Source organism: Labrus mixtus, chromosome 20 (genome assembly GCF_963584025.1).
Source record: "Labrus mixtus chromosome 20, fLabMix1.1, whole genome shotgun sequence".
In the NCBI taxonomy this organism is placed as follows: Eukaryota; Metazoa; Chordata; class Actinopteri; order Labriformes; family Labridae; genus Labrus; species Labrus mixtus.
Window position 1 is genome coordinate 11,719,341 of NC_083631.1, and position 19,062 is coordinate 11,738,402.

The following is a 19,062-nucleotide window of genomic DNA, read 5'->3' on the forward strand; positions in this document are numbered from 1 at the left end:
CAGCAGAACAGATGTGGAGGCTCAGCAACAATAGGAGGAGAGAAAGACAAAAAAGAGGAGTGAGGGAGGGGACAAACAGACGCAGGGAGGATCAGAGCAGATCCAGAAATAGAAGGATGACTGCTTCACCTGTTTTTCCATGAAAGGGGAGGTTTCTTGTTCACAGGAAGTGCTCCACATAGAAGAGCCCACAGGAACAGTAACCACACTTTATCCTAGTTCTGGCTGCGGAGTATCCGGATTGGCTTATGAAGGTCACAGAGCTGGCTACATTGCTTATTGTGTTAAAGAGGAAGACCAGAATGAAAATATTGTTATGATAGCAATATTGATAAAGGTATTTACTGAAAATGTAAGATTATGTTTATTTCAAGTTTATTTAACCACAAAAACCTCATTAACTTTAAGAATCTATTAGGAGGATTTTAAACTGCCTCTTCACCGCCTGTATGACACACCAGACAAAGTTTTTTTGGTTGTGATGTTGAGTCCAATAGTCTGAGAGCAGATTGGCACCACTTCACAGACTCTGGTATCTGGTGCTGTTTTTGTGTCATACGTCAAATAAGAGAGCAAATGGAATGTATACAAAAAATAATTTTATTGGTGAAGCATCACGTTTGAACAACACTTAAATAACTGGACATTACTGCTGTAGTTTCATGAAGACACCACAGGCATGGTGACTGTGAGGATCTGCGAAAGATAAAAAAACACAGGAACAAATAAGTGTTTGTCAAAATACACAACATGATCAAACAGGATTCATAAAGAACAGGGTCTCACACTCCAATGTTCGGCGCCTTCTGAATGTGATTCAGTATGCACACTCCAGGCGAGAGAGAATCGTATGTGTAGCTTTGGATGCGGCTGAAGCATCTGACAGGGTGGACTCCGAATATCTTTTCGAAGTTCTTCAGAGGTTTGGACTTGGATCTTTATTTATTCAATGGGTGAGACTGCTTTACAGCGCTCCGATGGCTAGAGTGTTGGTTAATGGCTGTGCCTCACAGGCCTTTCACTTGGGGCGAGGCACAAGACAGGGCTGCCCGTTGTCCCCTCTGTTATTCTCATTAGCTATCGAGCCTTTAGCAGAGGCAATCAGGTGTGCGGACGATGTCTAGGCTGTGAATCTTGGCGGAACTGTACATAAACTGGCTCTCTACGCCAATGCTGTCGTTCTCTTCCTGACTCAACCGGAGACATCTATTCTCTTGTCTCGATTATTGATGCCTTTGACAGTTTCTCTGGTTACAGAATTAACTACGACAAATCTGAAGCTTTGCCACTGGGTGATTTTGGAGATAAGAGTGCTCTGGTTGACTTTCCCTATAAATGGTCTGACTCCAGTTTTATTTATTTAGGTGTTCAAATCTCTGCCAATTTAAACAATTTATTTAAGCTTAATTTTGCACCCGTTATATCTGTTATTAAAAATGATTTGCTCAGGTGGTTTGACCTCCCTCTCTCGTGGTTGGGCAGGGTCAATTTAATTAAAATGAACATCCTTCCAAGGATCCTATACCCTATGCAAATGCTCCCGCTGAGGATTAATAAATCTGTGTTTTCCGATATTGATAAATCTATTTCAAGATGTATTTGGCATGGGAAAAAGCCAAGCCTCAATTTTAAAACACTGCAGCTGCCAAAAGAGAGTGGTGGTCTGTCAATGCCAAACTTTACGTTCTACAATTGGGCATGCCACATGCGCATAGTGTCAGAGTGACTAAGACATTTTCTAGATTTGTGTCAGGAGACACATATTGATTCCTGGCAGTGCCCTTCTCTATCTCTACTCAGCCTTGTCACAAATGAATCTTTCTTGCTTCCACCCGAGGTCCAAAACAGCCCGATTTTGATGAACACAATTAGAACCTGGAAGGTACCGTCTTCAGCCCTGCACCACATTATTCAAAACAGAGCCTTCCCTCCTGGACTTGTACTAATATATTTTTAGCTGGTATGATCTTGGTATTAGAATTGTTGGTGATTTGTTTGAGGCTGAGAACTTTTTATCATTTGAACAACTTAAAAACAAATATGGCATTCCTTCTAAACATTTTTATGGCTATCTTCAGGTCAGACACTTCATTAACAGTCTTGATTTTCCTGAAGCTCAGCCAGTAGCCTCTGCCATTGACTCACTATTGTTACAGTCCCGCCAAAATAAAAAATATATATCTCACTTTTATGGCAAATTACAGTCCCTCAATACATTTAAGATAGACATAATTAAAAGAACTTGGGAGAGGGACCTTGTGACTGAATTTGGTGAGGAGGCATGGTCCGATGCTGTGGAGTCAATAGGGAAAACCTTTCTGTGCAACAGACTAACTGAGAGCCAGTACAGGATCCTTCATAGGTTGCAACGTACACACCAATCCCACATTTTCTATTCTAACATTTCTCCTATTTGCATAAAGTGCAGGAAAGAGGTTGGATCTTATTTGCATTGTTTTTGGAGCTGCCCTCTGATATCTAAATTTTGGGAAAAGGTCTCACAGGAAATTAACTTAATTTTTGATACGAAAACACAATTAAACCCCGGTCTGTTTCTATTAAATCTTTCACATGAGAGGCCCCCTTTGACAAGTGTCCAGCAAAAACTTCTTAACAAGCTTCTTCTATTAGCGAGAAGATGCATTCTATTTCAGTGGATTAAGTCCAGACCTCCATCTATTAATCAGTGGTACGGGGACATTTTTAAAGTCTTGCCAATGGAACGCTTAAGTTCAGTGTTAAAGTGAAACGAAAGGGTTTTCAGTAAGCTATGGGAACAATTCCTAAACCGCCTCTCACGTGGCACAGCAGACCTATTACGCAGAGGGGCGCTGCAATGTAGATTGGCGCCCCTCCTGTACCTCTGTGTATACTTAATGCTCTCTGGGTGTTGTATTTTACAGTCTTACCTATGTTGTATATTCCCTGTTCCATGTTAAATGTCTGAAATCTGTTATATAGATATGTCCATGTATGATACTGTCTTGCAAAATATTTTGATGTCTTGTTTCAATTGTTTTTAAAATACACAACTTGAATGAATATGTTGTTTGGTATATTATTAGTACAGTGTATGCTTTATGGAGTTGCTGGAGCGGGCCAGAATGAGGTGCAGGTACAATCAAGTACATTTTCAATGGTGTTTGTAGATTGCTATAGTTTGAACAGGGCACAATTCAAAGACCTGTTGAATTTGGAACCTGTTGAAGTACAGACTTTTACTTTGAAGGAGGCAGGAAAGCATTACACCAAACAACACCTTTTCTCTTTCCTTTAGCTTTATTGACATGATGTAAGTAGGTTTTTCAAAATGTAGTCCATATTTTGTGTTTAATGTTAGCAAAGACTTGTTGGTTGCTTAGTTGGTACATCAGGCGCCCCGTGTACAGAGACTACAGTCCACGTCCCATAGGTAGCAGGTACGACTCCCAGTCCTGACGCTGTTGGGTGCAGACGTGATTGTTGCACTTCCCTAGCATTTTGTTTAGTTTTGTTTAAGTATGAATTTTTGTATAAATACTTGTTTTAAGTCAGTGTATTGTCAATGCAAGGTTTTATCTATGTTAATGCTTATAACTCCTATAAGGAGAAGGTTGTCAGAAAATGTGTGTCTGTGGGGCTGCCATGAAGCTTGCTGTACTCAAGTATCCTGTTAAGACTAATACATGATGTTACACAGGCCCTTGGAACAAGTACAGAAGAAGACCCTGTGGCTGTCCACAAACACAGGCATCTGTATTTATGCAAGGCTTTACATTTTTCTTTCTTTAAATGAAGACTATTTCTATTTAGTTTGTAAATTCCTTTATTTCTAAAATGTATTTATATCTTTGAACCCAATTATGATATCCTTTGTGATATCCTGGGGATTTCCCATGAGAGGACCATGAGAGGTCCCTGAGAGTACGTGTAACAAAGACACCCTTTAAATGTTGCACTTTCTTTAGCCGGTGGTCAAAGAGTAAATGGCGCAATGACAAGCGAGGTGAGGATGTCACTACATTTGCACGGGAATTCAAACAGTTCTACAGAACAGTAGATAGGTGCACAGTAAAGGCCTTGTGAGTTGTGTTTCATACCTGGGTGCTTTTGTTGTACTGTGCCACACTCTTCTCCTGGTGGACGAGGAATGGATGGAAGATGTCGAGATGAAAGAGCGACGGTCGAGCCGTCAACACCAGTCGATCCTCGCCGACGTCCAGAACCAGACAGCGAGAAGATGGCTGCACAGGAGATCAAATCAGACAGCTCAATCAGCGATACACTTCATAACGATGTGGTGTATAAATTGTAATGTGATGATATGTAACTTGCAAAATGATATTGTTTGATGAAGTAGTTTGTGTAACTATAATTTACATAAATCATGTGTGCGTTTGTCTAAAGCAGTGTTATCTGGATAATAGAGGATAGATTGTTTTCTGCTTTCATGAAATTAGACAGGCTACTTCTTGTGAGGGAGGTCACTGTGGTCTCTTGAGTGTGGGGAGATAATCATCTCTCTGTGCTGTGTCAGGTGTGTGTGTGACTGATTGGCCCTGATTTGGACCAGGTGTGTTAAACTTATATATTCCCTTGAGTTACAGCACTCTGTGCTGACTCACTTTCTCACCTTCAGAGACAGTGATTGGTTGTCTCTGTGGTTTTTGTGTCTGTAGAAGTGTGTGATTCTTCATAACAACCACTTGGCTTTCTAAATATTTCCAGCAGCTTCATCAGTGTACGTTGTTGGGGCTGAGAATTTTTGACCCAGCCTTTTTAGGTTTCTTCATAAACATGGCCTGGTGGCCTTAGTTCTTTCCTCTAATCTAGTTTGATCAGCTGCTTGGCAGCGGTGGTTTGGTTTCACCTTATCTCAGGGCTAATTAGTAAAGGTAGCCTATTTATTTTGATTTGACCTGTTTTGGTTATTTTTTGAACCTGTAATTTAGGTAGAGGAACTCTCTGATGTAGGAAACACGACTGAACAGTAACCAGATGAAGGTCACACGCTCTGTTTATATTGAGTAGGTTTGGGTGCAATAGACATCCTACTTTACTGTACTTTTACTGAAAATATGCCTTCACTTATTAACCCTCTGTTAACATGCTTGTCTAGCTCTCTCAGTTGAAGTTTGATGAACATGTGAAAAGGTTATTCAAAACAAATTTAAACTGTTTTCGTTTAATAAGAACCTCTGTGTACAGCTCACTTTTTTTGTCCAGACATATGTTTCACTTTTACAAGACTAAATAATTAAGTGTGAAGGATAGGAGATCCGTTTTGGAAATGTAACACTCTCTAATTTAAGTTTTACAGGAGATGCTGGAGTGTGAGCTTCCCCAAACTAAATAGGGAGCAGGACTCCCGAAGAGTGAACGTGTGTTTCTTCCTGTTACTCCAAAAACTTTGAGGAGAAAGTTTACCAAAGAAGGCATTCAACATTTTTATTTAACACTTATTCTATTTGCTTTGTCATTAGTTTTATGTCAGTATTTCATACTGAGCCTTCAATACAAGTAGAGAAAATACATTAGAAAAATGTAGAAATCTACACGTAGGGAGGCGAGAGTTGGGGATGACATGCAGTAAAGGGGCGGGGTCGGGGGGTCGAACCCACAGCCCGACTATAGCCTCTGTACAGGCACATAACAAAACCACAAGGGTATCCAGCGCCCCATTTAGCATAATTATTGATGGAGAGTCACATGATGCAATCACCCTGAGCAGTCAACCACTAATGAGCACCCACTCCTACTGACTTTAATCTGTCTATGAACATATTTTCTTTAAAAGTTAGAACTGCCCAAACTTAGCTTAACAACATCCTGACAACATTGCCTGAATAATGCCATAATGATCAGGCCTCTTGAAGAGAAGAACAAGAAAGAACATCATAGCTAGCAAGGTAAATTTGTTGCATGTGAGATGTGCTGTTGACCATGATGGATATTAAATCAAACAGCATCACAACATGGCTTGACTTGACTTGAACACAACAGCTATGGTCACTTTATTTATCTCATTTTTACCTTTACAGTTATATTGTATATATTAGTTCTGTTGTTCCATTATTCAACATGCACCTTAATAACTTATCATTTAGTATTTGCCTACTTGCACATAGCTCTGTATATATATATTTATTTATCGTTTACTGCACATAGTTATGGTTACATCTGTTAGTCCGATCACTGTCCACTTATATATATCTACTCTTTTATATTTTGTATTTTTAAGTTTAAGCTTTAAGTTGTATTTAAATTTACACTTTATATTTAGGTTAAAATGTTTGTTTACCTGCACTGTTGTTAATTTACTGCTCTGTGTGCCTTTGAATTGCCCCCCGGGGACAAATAAAGTTTTTTGAATTGAATTGAATTGACAATACACATTACGGGAGCTGAGAGATGTATATCAGCAGTGGAGAACAATGTGTCGTTTAAGTTCAGGCTAACCGGATTGGAGCCCAAAGTGCATATCCTGACCAAGAAGAGTGTTGATATGGAGCCACGGAGCAGCAGAGCATGTTATTGATTATTTAGCATACTGCATTGGTGGTTAATGGCTTACATAGATATTTAGTTTATGGTCTGTACCTGTAGTTGACCAACGGTATACACTTGAGCAACTTTACAGTTAAAGACTGCCAGTAAGGTTAACAGCAACCACAGCATGCATTGCTGTTCTGTGTCATATTCCCCCAACAGGCCATTCAGGTTGAAATGAATCTGATTTATATTTTTTTGTCTCACCACCCCAGGTAGCTTTATTTCTGCGATGAGGTACTCAGGGTCACCAGCAGGGGGCTCCACGAGCAAAGTGAACTCAGGTCTGGGGAGAAAGATAAACAGCAGGGGGCGAATTATGAGGCAAGAGAGAGAAAAACAAGAGGTTATAGAACAAAAACATGGAAGAGACGCAACTAATTAGATACAGAATGACAAAACAGGCAGAACTCAGAGGGTCAGAAAAAAGAGAAACATGGTCAGCATACGTGGCAAAAGTTATCTTTTTACTTAAAGCTTCAAACAGGCACATAAGAGCTTTACCTTCTGGCTGTAGGAGTGAAGCCGTCCCTGAAGGAAAAAAAGAGAGTGATAGAGATAAGCATGTGACACAAGTATGAGCTCAAACACCATGAACTCACAAGAAAGCGCCTAGTCGCCATGTCTATGTACACATCTCATCTCATCCCAGGCTGTGGGGAAAACATCCGATGAAATTCTTGAACCATGATCAAAAATTCTTCATGTTACTGTTGACATTCTGCAATGATGGGTGTCATACTCATCAATGCTCAAACAGAGAGACAGTGAGAGGGACGTACTGAGGTTCTAGCTCCTGAATCACCGGCCTGCTCTTCGTCCGGATGTTCTGCTCACTGACAGAACCCAAAAACTTTCTGTTCTTCAGCACCTTCCAGTCTGTGGAGAAACACACACACACACACACACACACACACACACACACACACACACACACACACACACACACACACACACACACACACACACACACACACACACACACACACACACACACACACACACACACACACACACACACACACACACACACACACACACACACACACACACACACACACCTCAACAGCTGCTACAAGTGTGGGAAAAGTTACACAAAAAAAACCACACACATAAGCTCCTACCTCTACTTAGTTCCAGATTGTATTTGTTCTCTAAACCCTCTAAAGACACAAGAATGACAAACTGCTGGAAGAGGGGATCCTCCTGCAACACACAAACACACTTTTCAGGCTCATGTTTCACATTGAAGTTAAAGACATGTGTTTTTGATTTGATACAGTATTTGTCTCCAAAGCGAAACTTAAAACAAAAACAACAGCATATAAAGAGGCCTCTGTTGGTCAAAAAAGAACCCAAAATCAACAGAACACAGATAAAAGAAATCAATACAAAATAATGGTTAACGTTTAACAGTAAAAGTAAAAACAAAACTGATTTCATCTGTTCATTTTCTGATTTTTCAATCCTATGTACCATTTAAGGTACTGCTTAGGAAACAAGTCAAGAGTCCTTTAATAAACACTGGATTATCACTATTCAACAAAGACTGTTTGAGTGACTGTTGTAACGCCTGTCAAGTTTGCCTGACTCACACATATGTAATTAAATATCACCAGGTTGATTTGTCTTTCTTAAACCATTGCTGATCGATTCTCACAATTACAGTCTTTTAATTATTTTAAGAAAATGCATTTAAAGCGGCAAAGCCTAATAATAAAAACCTTTAAACACTTATCAACTTTCACCATTTGGAAATATTTGGTGTCAAATAAGACGGATCATTTCCCAGATTGTCAGATAAACACACATGTTTTAGTTGAGACAGTTGATACACTGAAATAATTGTTTCTGTATCAACTGTATCTGAAAGAATCCAAACATGCAATGAAAGCTGCACCTTAAGTAAGTCTGTCATCTCTACTGATCATCTTCTCTTTACGCATCGTTACTACAGTAGATTGTTGTGTACATGAAAACACACAAACCTGGCACTTCTGGAAGAACTCCTGGTTGATGACCACATCATACGCTGTGCAACCCTGAGAGTCTAAAACAGAGAGAAAAAAAAATGTTGATGGTATTTTAAAAACTGCATGTTATACAAGTGCAGCTAGAAAAGGATAGCAGAAGGACTATCGAGGGAAAATAGTTGTTTTGGTCAAAGAGAGATGCAAAGCTTGGCTTAAAGTGTTTTAAAATATTAGTGGAGTCTAGCTCTCTAAAAATACAGTTTGTGAAAAGAAAACATGACAACAAATCCAGAACAGTTACTCTGAGTATCTTCAAACTTAAAACTTGACACAGACCCAGCTCTCGACTGTGACAAAGATGGGAGACACACGGGTATACTGATTAATGAAGTAATGTAGTCTATTCAATTAATATTTAATGAGAATTATAATATTGTAGGTCAAAACTGGTGTAATGGTGTTGAACCTAAAATGTATTTTCATTAAGATACAATCTAGCAGGAGAAAAGCGAACTTAAAACAGCTCAAAATGAAATATATGAACAAACTAGGCTCATGGTGGTAGGCCTACCTTATTTTAATCAAATTATTCAAAGTAAGCTTCATTCAGTGTCTATTTGAATGTGCATTAGCTTTATCCCCAACTGAATGATGGTTTCACACACGTAGGCTAAATGTGCTCTCAAACTGTATCCTGTTTAGTTTATTAATTAGTCCTAATTAAATGAACATCTCCTGATGTAAATGTAGGCTCTTATTCCCTGCGGAGTAATGCAGCCCTTTCATCTCGATGCTCCTAAAAGACATTGCATGTTCTACAAAACAGTTAACTTTATGGCTATAGTAGGCTATCCCTTACATATAATATTTAAACAACCTAGATTTTTATTTAGGCAAATGATGAATCTCTCACTGACACGCACCTGATACAGACAGAATGAAAAAATTAGGAAATTAAGCGCCGTTTCTGGCTGAAACTGGGGGTTCATTGAAGCAAACCTGCTCCCGACAAGGTTAGGTTCACAGACTCAGTTACCATAGCAACTGACTCAGAGCTGAAGCTACCTCCCTCTCTGGAACAGGCTTGAGTTACCCCTTTTTCTCAGGTTTAAGTGTGAGTTTCCCTCAATTCAGGGTTAACTGACTCAGTGTTTGCACTAAACCTGCTTACTGAAACGGACCTCAGGTCTGCAGCCCTCGGTACTGAAAACAAGCATCAGCAAACTCATCAATGCAGGCGGGCCATCACTCACAGGATGTGAACATTTCCTGTTCACAAAGGGGCTTCAGAGAATGCATGTTTGTTTGCAGCTTTGCAGCTGTCAACTGCTCCCTCTATCTATTAGTGCTTTCACGCTTGCACAAAACTTCGGAAAAAAGTTGTATCTGTGAACACAAACAGCCACATGTTTTACTTGAACTTCAGCCAGAGTTTCTCCTGCCAGAACAATAGTATTTTTTCCACAGCAAGTCAGAGTGGGCTGATGTGAGAAACACTGCAAAATATTCTCCGTAGAATTCAGCTAGAGCCAACGGGGGGGCAGTGCATTGACACACAAGGACTTTAACTTTGGTGAACTGCTCGCTTATGTACAGGTATAACTTGAAATATCAACAATAAACACAACAAGAAAAGACTAATATGTACAAGACTAAATAAGAAACAGTGCAGTGGTGAGTAGTAGTGCAAAAGATGCTGAAGTAACATGATGATTAAAAAAAAAAAAAGCAGTTATGTGACAGATGGGTTAATTTACATGAGGTAGAGTATTCTGTATTTAAATTAAAAGTGTGCATAGATTGATCATTTAAATTAAATAAAATATATATATACCGGTACATATGTGTACATTCACAGTGACGGTTTGGTTCAGAGTTATTTCACAGCAACAGGTCTGACACTCTGTGACTGTTTAGCGTTCATCAGAGTGACAGCCTGGGGGAAGAAACTGTTCTTATGACGGGTTGTTTTGGAGTACAGTGATCTGTAACGCCTACTGGAGGGGAGGAGTTTGAACAGTTTGTGTCCAGGGTGTGAGGAGTCTGCAGTGATGCTACCTGCCCGTTTCCTGGCCCTGGACTGGTATAAGTCCTGGATGGGGGGCAGGTCCACACAAATGATTTATTAATGATTTATTAATGATTTATTTTCAGGACTGTATATGTGAAACAGCTTAGGACTTTCTCCTGCCAGCCCCCTAGTATTTCTTTGAGGCATTCCTCTAGAAATTCTCTAGTGCATATATAAAAACAGCCCCAAGTTGACGGTCTTTTGACGGTCACTTTACATAGAAACCTCTGCTATCAGTGTGTGGGTATGGGTAGGTATGAGCTGCGGTAGTCAGGAGACTAGATTGACACAAGCTAAAGTCCATTTCAAAATACAGAGGACATCTTGGGCTTACTTACTTGACGTCCCAAAAATTATAACAAATCTCAGTTAAGCAGCAATTTGAGATCATGCAGCACAGACCCGGAATAATCTCCCAGAAGATGTAAGACTAGCCCGCATTCTGACAGCCTTTACGACAAAGCTAAAAACATTCCTTTGGACACAGGCTACGCTTGCTCTTACATTTTTTCAAACTATTTCTCTTCTAAATCATTTAAAACTATATTATAAATCAACTATACACCTCTTGTCTGAACTTGTCTGTCTGAAAAAAACTTTTAATGAATTATTTTAATGATTTTTTTCCTCTTGCTCTTTGTAATTGTATTGCTGATTTTTGTTTTGTTGTATTACCCCATTCAACACTTTTTAAACTTTCAGTTTATGAAATGTGATTTGGATGATTTGGATGAATTTGATGAGTTCCAGCTTTAGTCTTGGGAAAACTATGTCACAGGATGTCCACTTAAAGTATTTAATCTGAAATTTCAGTCTGCTTAATGGATACAAACGCTCCGGCCAAAAAAAACAACATTCTCAAATATGATAAAACAATAAAAAAAATGAAGTCAGTCCTGCCTGAGGGTTTACAGAAGTGCAGGCAGGTGGTTATTAGAGATTAGTTTATAGTGACGACTGAGGAATATGTCTGTACAAGACTAAATTCAGATTCAGAAGTGGAAAATTATCTATCCAGCGGCTATCTCAACTACAGCCAGAAGTTAAATGCCATGACGAAGTAATTGAACACACAGGCATGAACAAGAAAGCTTTACCGCAGAGCTTTGATGTATGCTCCAGTACAATTTTACCAAAACCATCCTGTGCTATCAGACGCAAAACATATGTTTAACTTGTTGTTTGTGGTGTTACTTCATTACATTTTATACCTTTGCAATTCACATATCGACAAATAATTCTTATCAAGAAAAAATATTGTTTAATTCAGTGAGTTTTCAAAGTAGTCAGTCACCAGGATCAACTCGCTACATTGAAATAAAATGGGTACCCAATAAAAGGTTTGTTTCTAGAGAAACTTAAGCTCTATATGTGTGTATAATGTTATGTTGGTTTGGTATAGAATGGTTAGAATGAATGGTTGAAATGAAAAATCAAGAAAAGACACGCACATCCCTAAGTATGGGGCTGGATCCAAAAACACAAGTAGGTAAAAAGAAGCAAACAAGATCTGCACATCAGTCAGACCTGTCTGAGGAAGACCATGTTGGCTTGAAACATCACTTGTCTATGAATCCTTTTAACAGGAGCTCCTTGGTGTGCAGATGTTGTTTGCTTCTTTTTACATAATTAATGGGTCACACACACACGCACGCATCGACAGCAACCAGCTGCACAAAACAATTTAATCAGCAGTATTTAAAGTTTCATATTTAACATGGGAAGTTGCACCATAATCACTGCATCTAAGGAGAGATGTAACAAAGGACGCCTCTCTCTCCAGTTACCTTCAGAGCCTGCATCAGATACTACTTGCACTACTTATAATGGATGAATAGCTAGTGGAGATACACTTTTACCCATATACTATTGTAGATGACATTTGTATATGGATTTTTTTTTTTTTAAAGGAAAATTGCAAGAATGGTCAGCAATCAACTTGAATGCCATAAATATATTAAGTCAATTGTCACAAGCATCTTGTGCGTGCCAGTGTTCAAGGCAGGATATTAGATCCCTGTTAAGCCTGCAATGTTTAAAGCATGCAGTTGGAATGGTAAGGCAAAGTTGATTTGTCTTTGATCTGCACATCAGAAGTAGTAACCGAGTCATTATGGGGGGATGTACTGGTTATGTGGAACATCTGAGTCGGCAGGAAAGAAGAGCACCGTGTGTGTGTGTGTGTGTGTGTGTGTGTGTGTGTGTGTGTGTGTGTGTGTGTGTGTGTGTGTGTGTGTGTGTGTGTGTGTGTGTGTGTGTGTGTGTGTGTGTGTGTGTGTGTGTGTGTGTGTGCATGCCTAAAAGTGTGTGTGTGTATGTGAAGCTCCTGCTGTGTGTTTACACGCTGTGCCTCTTGAGGTGTAAACAAAGGTGTAAAGATGGCACCACTGTTTTACAGCACTGTGGAGGAATAACAATCTCTAAAGGGCTTATGTTGACATGGTAGTTAAACTTTGAATAAAGTTATCACACAATGAATCATTTAATATATGTCACTAGCCTAAAAAATATAGTAACCTTAAGCTTCAGTCACTTACTGTTGTCTATTTCTGTGTGTGGCTCGCCGAGGCTCATGGGAACTCTGAAGCCACTGGGATCTTCTGATTGAAGCAGCTCAACAAGCTCCTCTCTGGACAGTTCTGGAGGCTGTGGGACTGATTGTGACTGACAGATGTTGACAAAGATCTTTTTTTTGTCTGACTCTGACAGAGTCTTCACACATATGCCTAGGAGAGAAAGCGGGGGGGGGGGGGGGGGGGGGAGACAAACATAAATAAAATACAAGTCCTGACCATAAAGGAATTGTACCCCAAACAAGAAGGTTTGATACAGCTTGAGTTATAGAGACACTTACCAGGAAGTGGCCGAATAACTTTGGAGTCTGGATTTTCAGTCTGCATTTTCCCCATTGTCTGGATAAACAACAAGTCTATTAGGCTCAGTCATAGTTTGCATACACACTGTGAGTTGTTCAACGTGGCCACAAATAAGAGCTGCTGCCAACAGTGGTTTGCTTGTCCTTGCATAAAACCTGAACAGAGCCAAGCGAGCTGTTGAAGGTAAACAGTCTGTTCAAAGCTTGGCTAAGTGGATGCTGGCTCAAGCTATGTTACAAATAAACAGATAAGAGATGAATGGATTTTGTCATCAAACGCTAAACAAAGCAAATAAGCAGATTTGACAACATATCTAACTAATTCTTGAGAGAAAGAGTCAAGGACCTTTAAATGAAGATAAACACACTGTCTCTCTTTTTGTCACACTGTAACAACAGTCTTACACAATGTGACAATGTTTGCTGCTGCAAGTCTAACCAAACCGAGATGTTCACACTCATGAAATGAGGTGCCTTCCCTGTAAGTGTGGGAGTGCTTAGGGCTGTCCCAGTGTCAAATCATCAAATCCAAAGGGGTTTGATGGAGCTTTTACAACACCAAAGGAGTAAATTAGAATTACCTGTAACAGCAGCTGTTGGTACAGCTCCTCTTCCTGCTGTAACTCCAGCTCGGAGTTGAGTAGGGAGGAGTTTGTCATCATGGCTGAAGAAAGAAATCCGTCAGTGAATCCAACTTCAACATGCAAAGTGTATTCAATAACTTTTTATTTTCAAAAGTAAGAAATCAAATACCTCCAATTTACAATGGAAGGGTTGTGCTTAGTTTCAGATATGCACACATTATAATTTATAATATTCACACATATTCAACCAAATTCTTGTTTAGGTGCCCCTTTAAAATTCTACAATTCACTTAGCAGACGCTTTTATCCAAAGCGACGTACATCAGAGAGTAAGTACAACACAAGCAAGGATCTAGAAAAAAGGGAACAATGTCAGTAAGAGCAAACGATCAGCTTTGAGTCTGATTGGACACACAGGTGCTGACAGGAAGTGACCAGAGGCAAAGCACAACATTGACGGCAGTTCTTAAGAGCTCTAATCAGTATAGAAACCATCTTATAAGTCATCTTTTATCAAACAAAAACCATCATCATCATCAATAATATCGAGACCATCATCATTAAGTTAGTAGGTATTCATGAAAGAGCTCATATTGTTCATTGTTTACAACTTTTTTTTTAAACAAATACCCAAAACTTATTAAATTGTTCTACTACATTTAAAATGTTCTCTAAGCTTGGATGTAAGTTTCTTGGTGTGCACCACACTAAGGAACAGTTTGATTATAAATGTCTTTTAACTGCTCTTGGTTAAGTGTCTTGAGATAACATTTGTTATGAATTGGCGCTATACAAATACAGATTGATCGATCGATTATTAAATCAAGTAAACTTCTCGTCACACGCATGCGCAAATCTTATATATAGTTATGTTCTACTACACTGAAGACGTCTCCTAAAGTTACAACAGACAGGTGGACTCAGATTAAGTAGCTACAGAGCTAAAGATTGTGTAATGTATGGAAGCACTTGCATTTGTATCCGTACGACCAATCAAACCTCATTAATAACAGCATGATTAACTGGCTAAAATAAAACAGTGGGGAGTTAAGGACACGTCGTTGCCTTGGTAACAGCTCTGCATTAGGTGTGCATGTGTTAACATAGCTTTAGCTTACACCATTTAGCAAAGCGCTGGCGGACAGGCCGGGAGGCTTTGCCCTTTTATTTCGACATAAAACTACTTTTTGCGGGGTACATGTTTTTTTTTACGGTTTCTCTCTTCTGAATCGGTAAGAATGAGTTTACCTTTCCACTGCACCGGTGTTTGTTGTGAGTTGAAATGCCCGGTAAAACAGCAAACCGTACTTCCTTATTCTCCTTCTTCTTCGTTGGTTTTTGATTGCGCTTGGAATCCACAATGTTACATTACCGACAACTACTGGACTGAAAATGAAACTTAATTCTCATCATGTCCTAAAATTAAACTCCCTTCTTTTTTCAAGTGGTATTCTGTTCAAAATATACTCTATTTCGGAGCCTCTTTCAGCAGCTCCTGCTCTTCCTATCCAATCATATAAACTAATTATTTGAAGCATAGGCCTATTATTTTAGACTACCTCTTTGCATCAGCAGCTCATTTAAATGATCACAGTCTAAGACTCTCTTACAAATGATCATGTTTACTTTCAGACCTTTTTTTGCTGTATTTTCTTCACGTTTTCCCACGTTTCTGTTTTTGAAACTCCTTTCACTAGATCTCTCTTGTCAAGTGAAAATCATTAAACATGAGAAGTATCTTATCTTGGCCATTTCCAGAGCCTTCTTTAATTGTATTTGATACACATTTAACAGTCATTAATACACTGAGTTTGACCTCCAGTTGCCTGAAAATGCAGAAATTAAGTAAGTGTAAGTTTGTCCAACAACACACCATAGAGATGCATTTTAAGTGGACTTTCTTTCAGTCTCTCTGGTAACACCTTTGAAGACTGTGTGTAATGCTATATGAATGTCTTACTTTAAGAAATACATAGTCTTTGTTTGTGGACAGGATTTTTTATTTTATTTTTTGCCTCAGACAGTCTTCAAAACTTCAATGAATATCAATTTATGTGATGTAAATGGCAAGAGCCAATTGTCACCAATGCAATTATGAGAAACTTTGAAATGATGATTATATGAAACAGATGCCCTTTTGTTTGGACTTGCTCTTTTCTGGATCATAGATTTTTGGGATAAGTTATAATACAAGCATTTTACATTCACATTTTTATTGGTAGAAGAATGAGAACATCCATAATTGACTCCATAACTCAATGAGAACATAAAGGACTTTTGTATCTTACATTTCCTTTGAACATTATCTGCACTGATCTGAATTCATGGATGGTAAATGGACTTTATCTTGCATAGCATTTTTCTAGTCTTCTGACTTACTCAAAGCGCTTTTACATTAGAGGTCACACCCATTCACACAGCGATGGCAGAGGCTTCTATGTAACTAATCCCATTCATTCACATGCCTCTGATGAAGCAGCGGGAGCAATTTAGGGTTAGGTGTCCTGTCATGTCATGTAGCTGCAGGAGCTGGGGATCAAACACCCGACCTTCCAGTTGAGAGACGAACGACCCTACCAACTGAGACACAGCCCCTGTCATTCTTTATTTTATGTGTATAGAAAAGTTGATCCGTCCCAGTTTCTTTATTTTGCTGTTAAATTATAACTTACCTCGTGGTCTAAATTGTTCCATGCTGTTATCAACCATGTCCAGTAAGCTCAATGTTAAAGGTAAAAAAAATGAGAAAATCTATAATATATTACTCTGGTATGGGCAAAGATAAACAATGAGTTGCAAAAACATCGAATTTTAGGAGGAAATGTATCTAGCTCTCAGCCTGAATAGCATTCATCAGTAACTCTTGTTTGGGAATTACTCGGATAGCTGTCATTATTTTCCAATTATCTGACATTATTCTGCACCGGACTGTACAGAAACATGGTTCACCGCTATAAAATGGACATGCCTGCAAATATCACAATACATAGAACAGCTAGGAGAGATCCAGAAGCTTTGACATGAGCTGCATATTGGTTTGTTATCTACTCTTTGATAACCGCATATCTTAAGTCTTTTGTATTAAAAAAAAACAAAAAGTAAGGATTGAACTGTTCCAAAACAAAACAAAAAATGAGGTAATGTTTCTTCTGAATTATTTACCTTTTTCGGATAAATGAATGAAAGGCATCTTCTTTTTGTGCAGGTACAGGACAATTCAAGTTGAAACAGAGTTTCTTTGATTCATATCATTCATTTTTGTCTTAACAATTGAGCTAATTGGAGTTTGAGAGGGGGTGCCATTAGTGAATAATGCAGACAGATTTTTCTGTCAACTCTGTGGTGTTTTAACATCTTGTACTGATGTGGTTGTACAGCACACAACAGAACTGTTTTGGTTCTGTCTACATGACATCCTGAGCATTTAGCTGCTAATGACACTGATATAACACAACTGTATTAGCTTGAGAGTTTGCTAGCAGAGCTGAGTTGGCTGAAGCAACATAATGTTTCACACAGAGTGCTTCATAGAAAACTGTCAACAGAAAATGATTCCTCACAAAGTAATTTCAACCAGTGATATATATTTTTTATTACAAAATATATACATTACAATAAAAAAAAGAAACACTGACCAGTAGTTATGAGCTATCAAAACATAAAGAACAATCCATTTTATTCTTGTGATATGCTGCCAAAAAGATAAAGATTTAATGTTATCTTCCGGAGAGGAGATTGTTGAGTCTTTATCTTTTTGGCAGCATATCACGAAAATTAAAAAAAAACCACACATGAAATATAACATTTAAGGATGCCTTTTCAGTTATTTCTGATTTCACACATGAATTAAATATCTAAAAAAAAATCCTGAAATTTACAGAGTGAATTGCCGCTGAATTCTTCAACCTAACTTTGCCATGACTTTTCCTGCAAGCCTCATTATTAGTGTCAGACTCTGTTCTTCACTCAACACCTTGGATTTCAGTAGCATCTTTTTTTTTGCATCATATCTTGCCTCCATCCCCCAGGCTTAGAATCACACAGAAACAGTGGAAACCACAAATGCTTTCAAATGCAAACACTGTTAAAAGCACAAAACCACCAGGGCTTAACTTTAATGCAATCATTATTACAGACATGAGGCGGACAAGTTTTGGTGAAACATAAATAAATTAAAACCGCAAGCGGTGATGAAGGGCCCTCGCACCCCTGTGTATGTCGGGGTGTGTTGCGACCACGGGAGTGCAGCAGCGGAACGTGACTAAGCAGCAGGCCGTGCAGTTCGATTTGTGTAAAAGTCGTAGTGTTGAGTTTTGGGCGTGGGTTGAAAAGGCTTTTTTGTAGGTTTTGTCATGTTGGAAATGCATAGTAAAATTCAGAATTGTAGGTTCAACGTGCTTTGGGGGCTGAATGTTTGAAATATTGTAGGGGGCGCCACTGAGCCATTAAGCCACGCCCACTCACTTAAACGGTATAACATGTTTGACTTTACTACCAGGATTATATGTATGAAGTTTCGGGACAGTACGACTATGTTAAGCCCGTGAAAAAACTACTTCCTGTTTGATGGCGAGCGACGCGTCCGTATGGCGACAGCGTTGGGCGTAGACGTTCGAGCTTGAAAGTGTTGTATGGCCAAGGTGTTAGCATGGTCCACACCAATTTTGAGGGGAAAATGAGCTACCGTGATGCAATGGCTAATGCTAATTGAGAAGCAGTAACTTCCTGTTGTCAACAGGTGGCGCTATGACTAATCAAAAAATGTCAATAATGGATGTGTTCAGGGCGGGTCCTGTATCAAGCATGACAAATTTTAATATGATTGAACACTAGATGGCAGAGATATAAGCATTTATCGCTAGGGTTCATGCTCGGGCCCTAAAAATGAAGTTACTCTATGATTATTCACTAGCTCATCAAATACTGTGTTGCATCTCTAAGGCAGGTACAGACATTATTTTATATTATTAGACTAGAATATGAATGGACATATAAGCAGATCCATTATTTACTGTATTAAATATGGTGTAG

General features: G+C 38.9%; 1 protein-coding gene across 1 annotated transcript; it reads right to left on the bottom strand.

Moving 5' to 3' along the window:
* Window positions 1–579: 579 nt before the first annotated feature.
* Window positions 580–15,426, bottom strand: pih1d1 (PIH1 domain containing 1). Its single transcript, XM_061026677.1, has 11 exons — window positions 15,280–15,426; window positions 14,029–14,111; window positions 13,427–13,484; window positions 13,110–13,298; window positions 8,517–8,578; window positions 7,653–7,734; window positions 7,311–7,407; window positions 7,033–7,059; window positions 6,736–6,814; window positions 4,080–4,223; window positions 580–696 (listed from the first exon to the last, which is right to left on the bottom strand). Exons 2-11 carry the CDS (start codon window positions 14,107–14,109, stop codon window positions 661–663), a joined length of 855 nt encoding a protein of 284 aa, XP_060882660.1. The 5' UTR covers window positions 14,110–14,111; window positions 15,280–15,426; the 3' UTR covers window positions 580–660.
* Between the last annotated feature and the right edge of the window lie 3,636 nt (window positions 15,427–19,062).

Coding starts and splice junctions, on each gene's coding strand:
- pih1d1 (XM_061026677.1), bottom strand. CDS start 14,109: ATGATGACAAACTCCTCCCTACTCAACTCCGAGCTGGAGTTACAGCAG. Junction 13,299..13,426: donor AGTTATTCGGCCACTTCCTG/GTAAGTGTCTCT, acceptor TTTCTCTCCTAG/GCATATGTGTGAAGACTCTG. Junction 8,579..13,109: donor ACACACAGAAATAGACAACA/GTAAGTGACTGA, acceptor TCTCTGTTTTAG/ACTCTCAGGGTTGCACAGCG.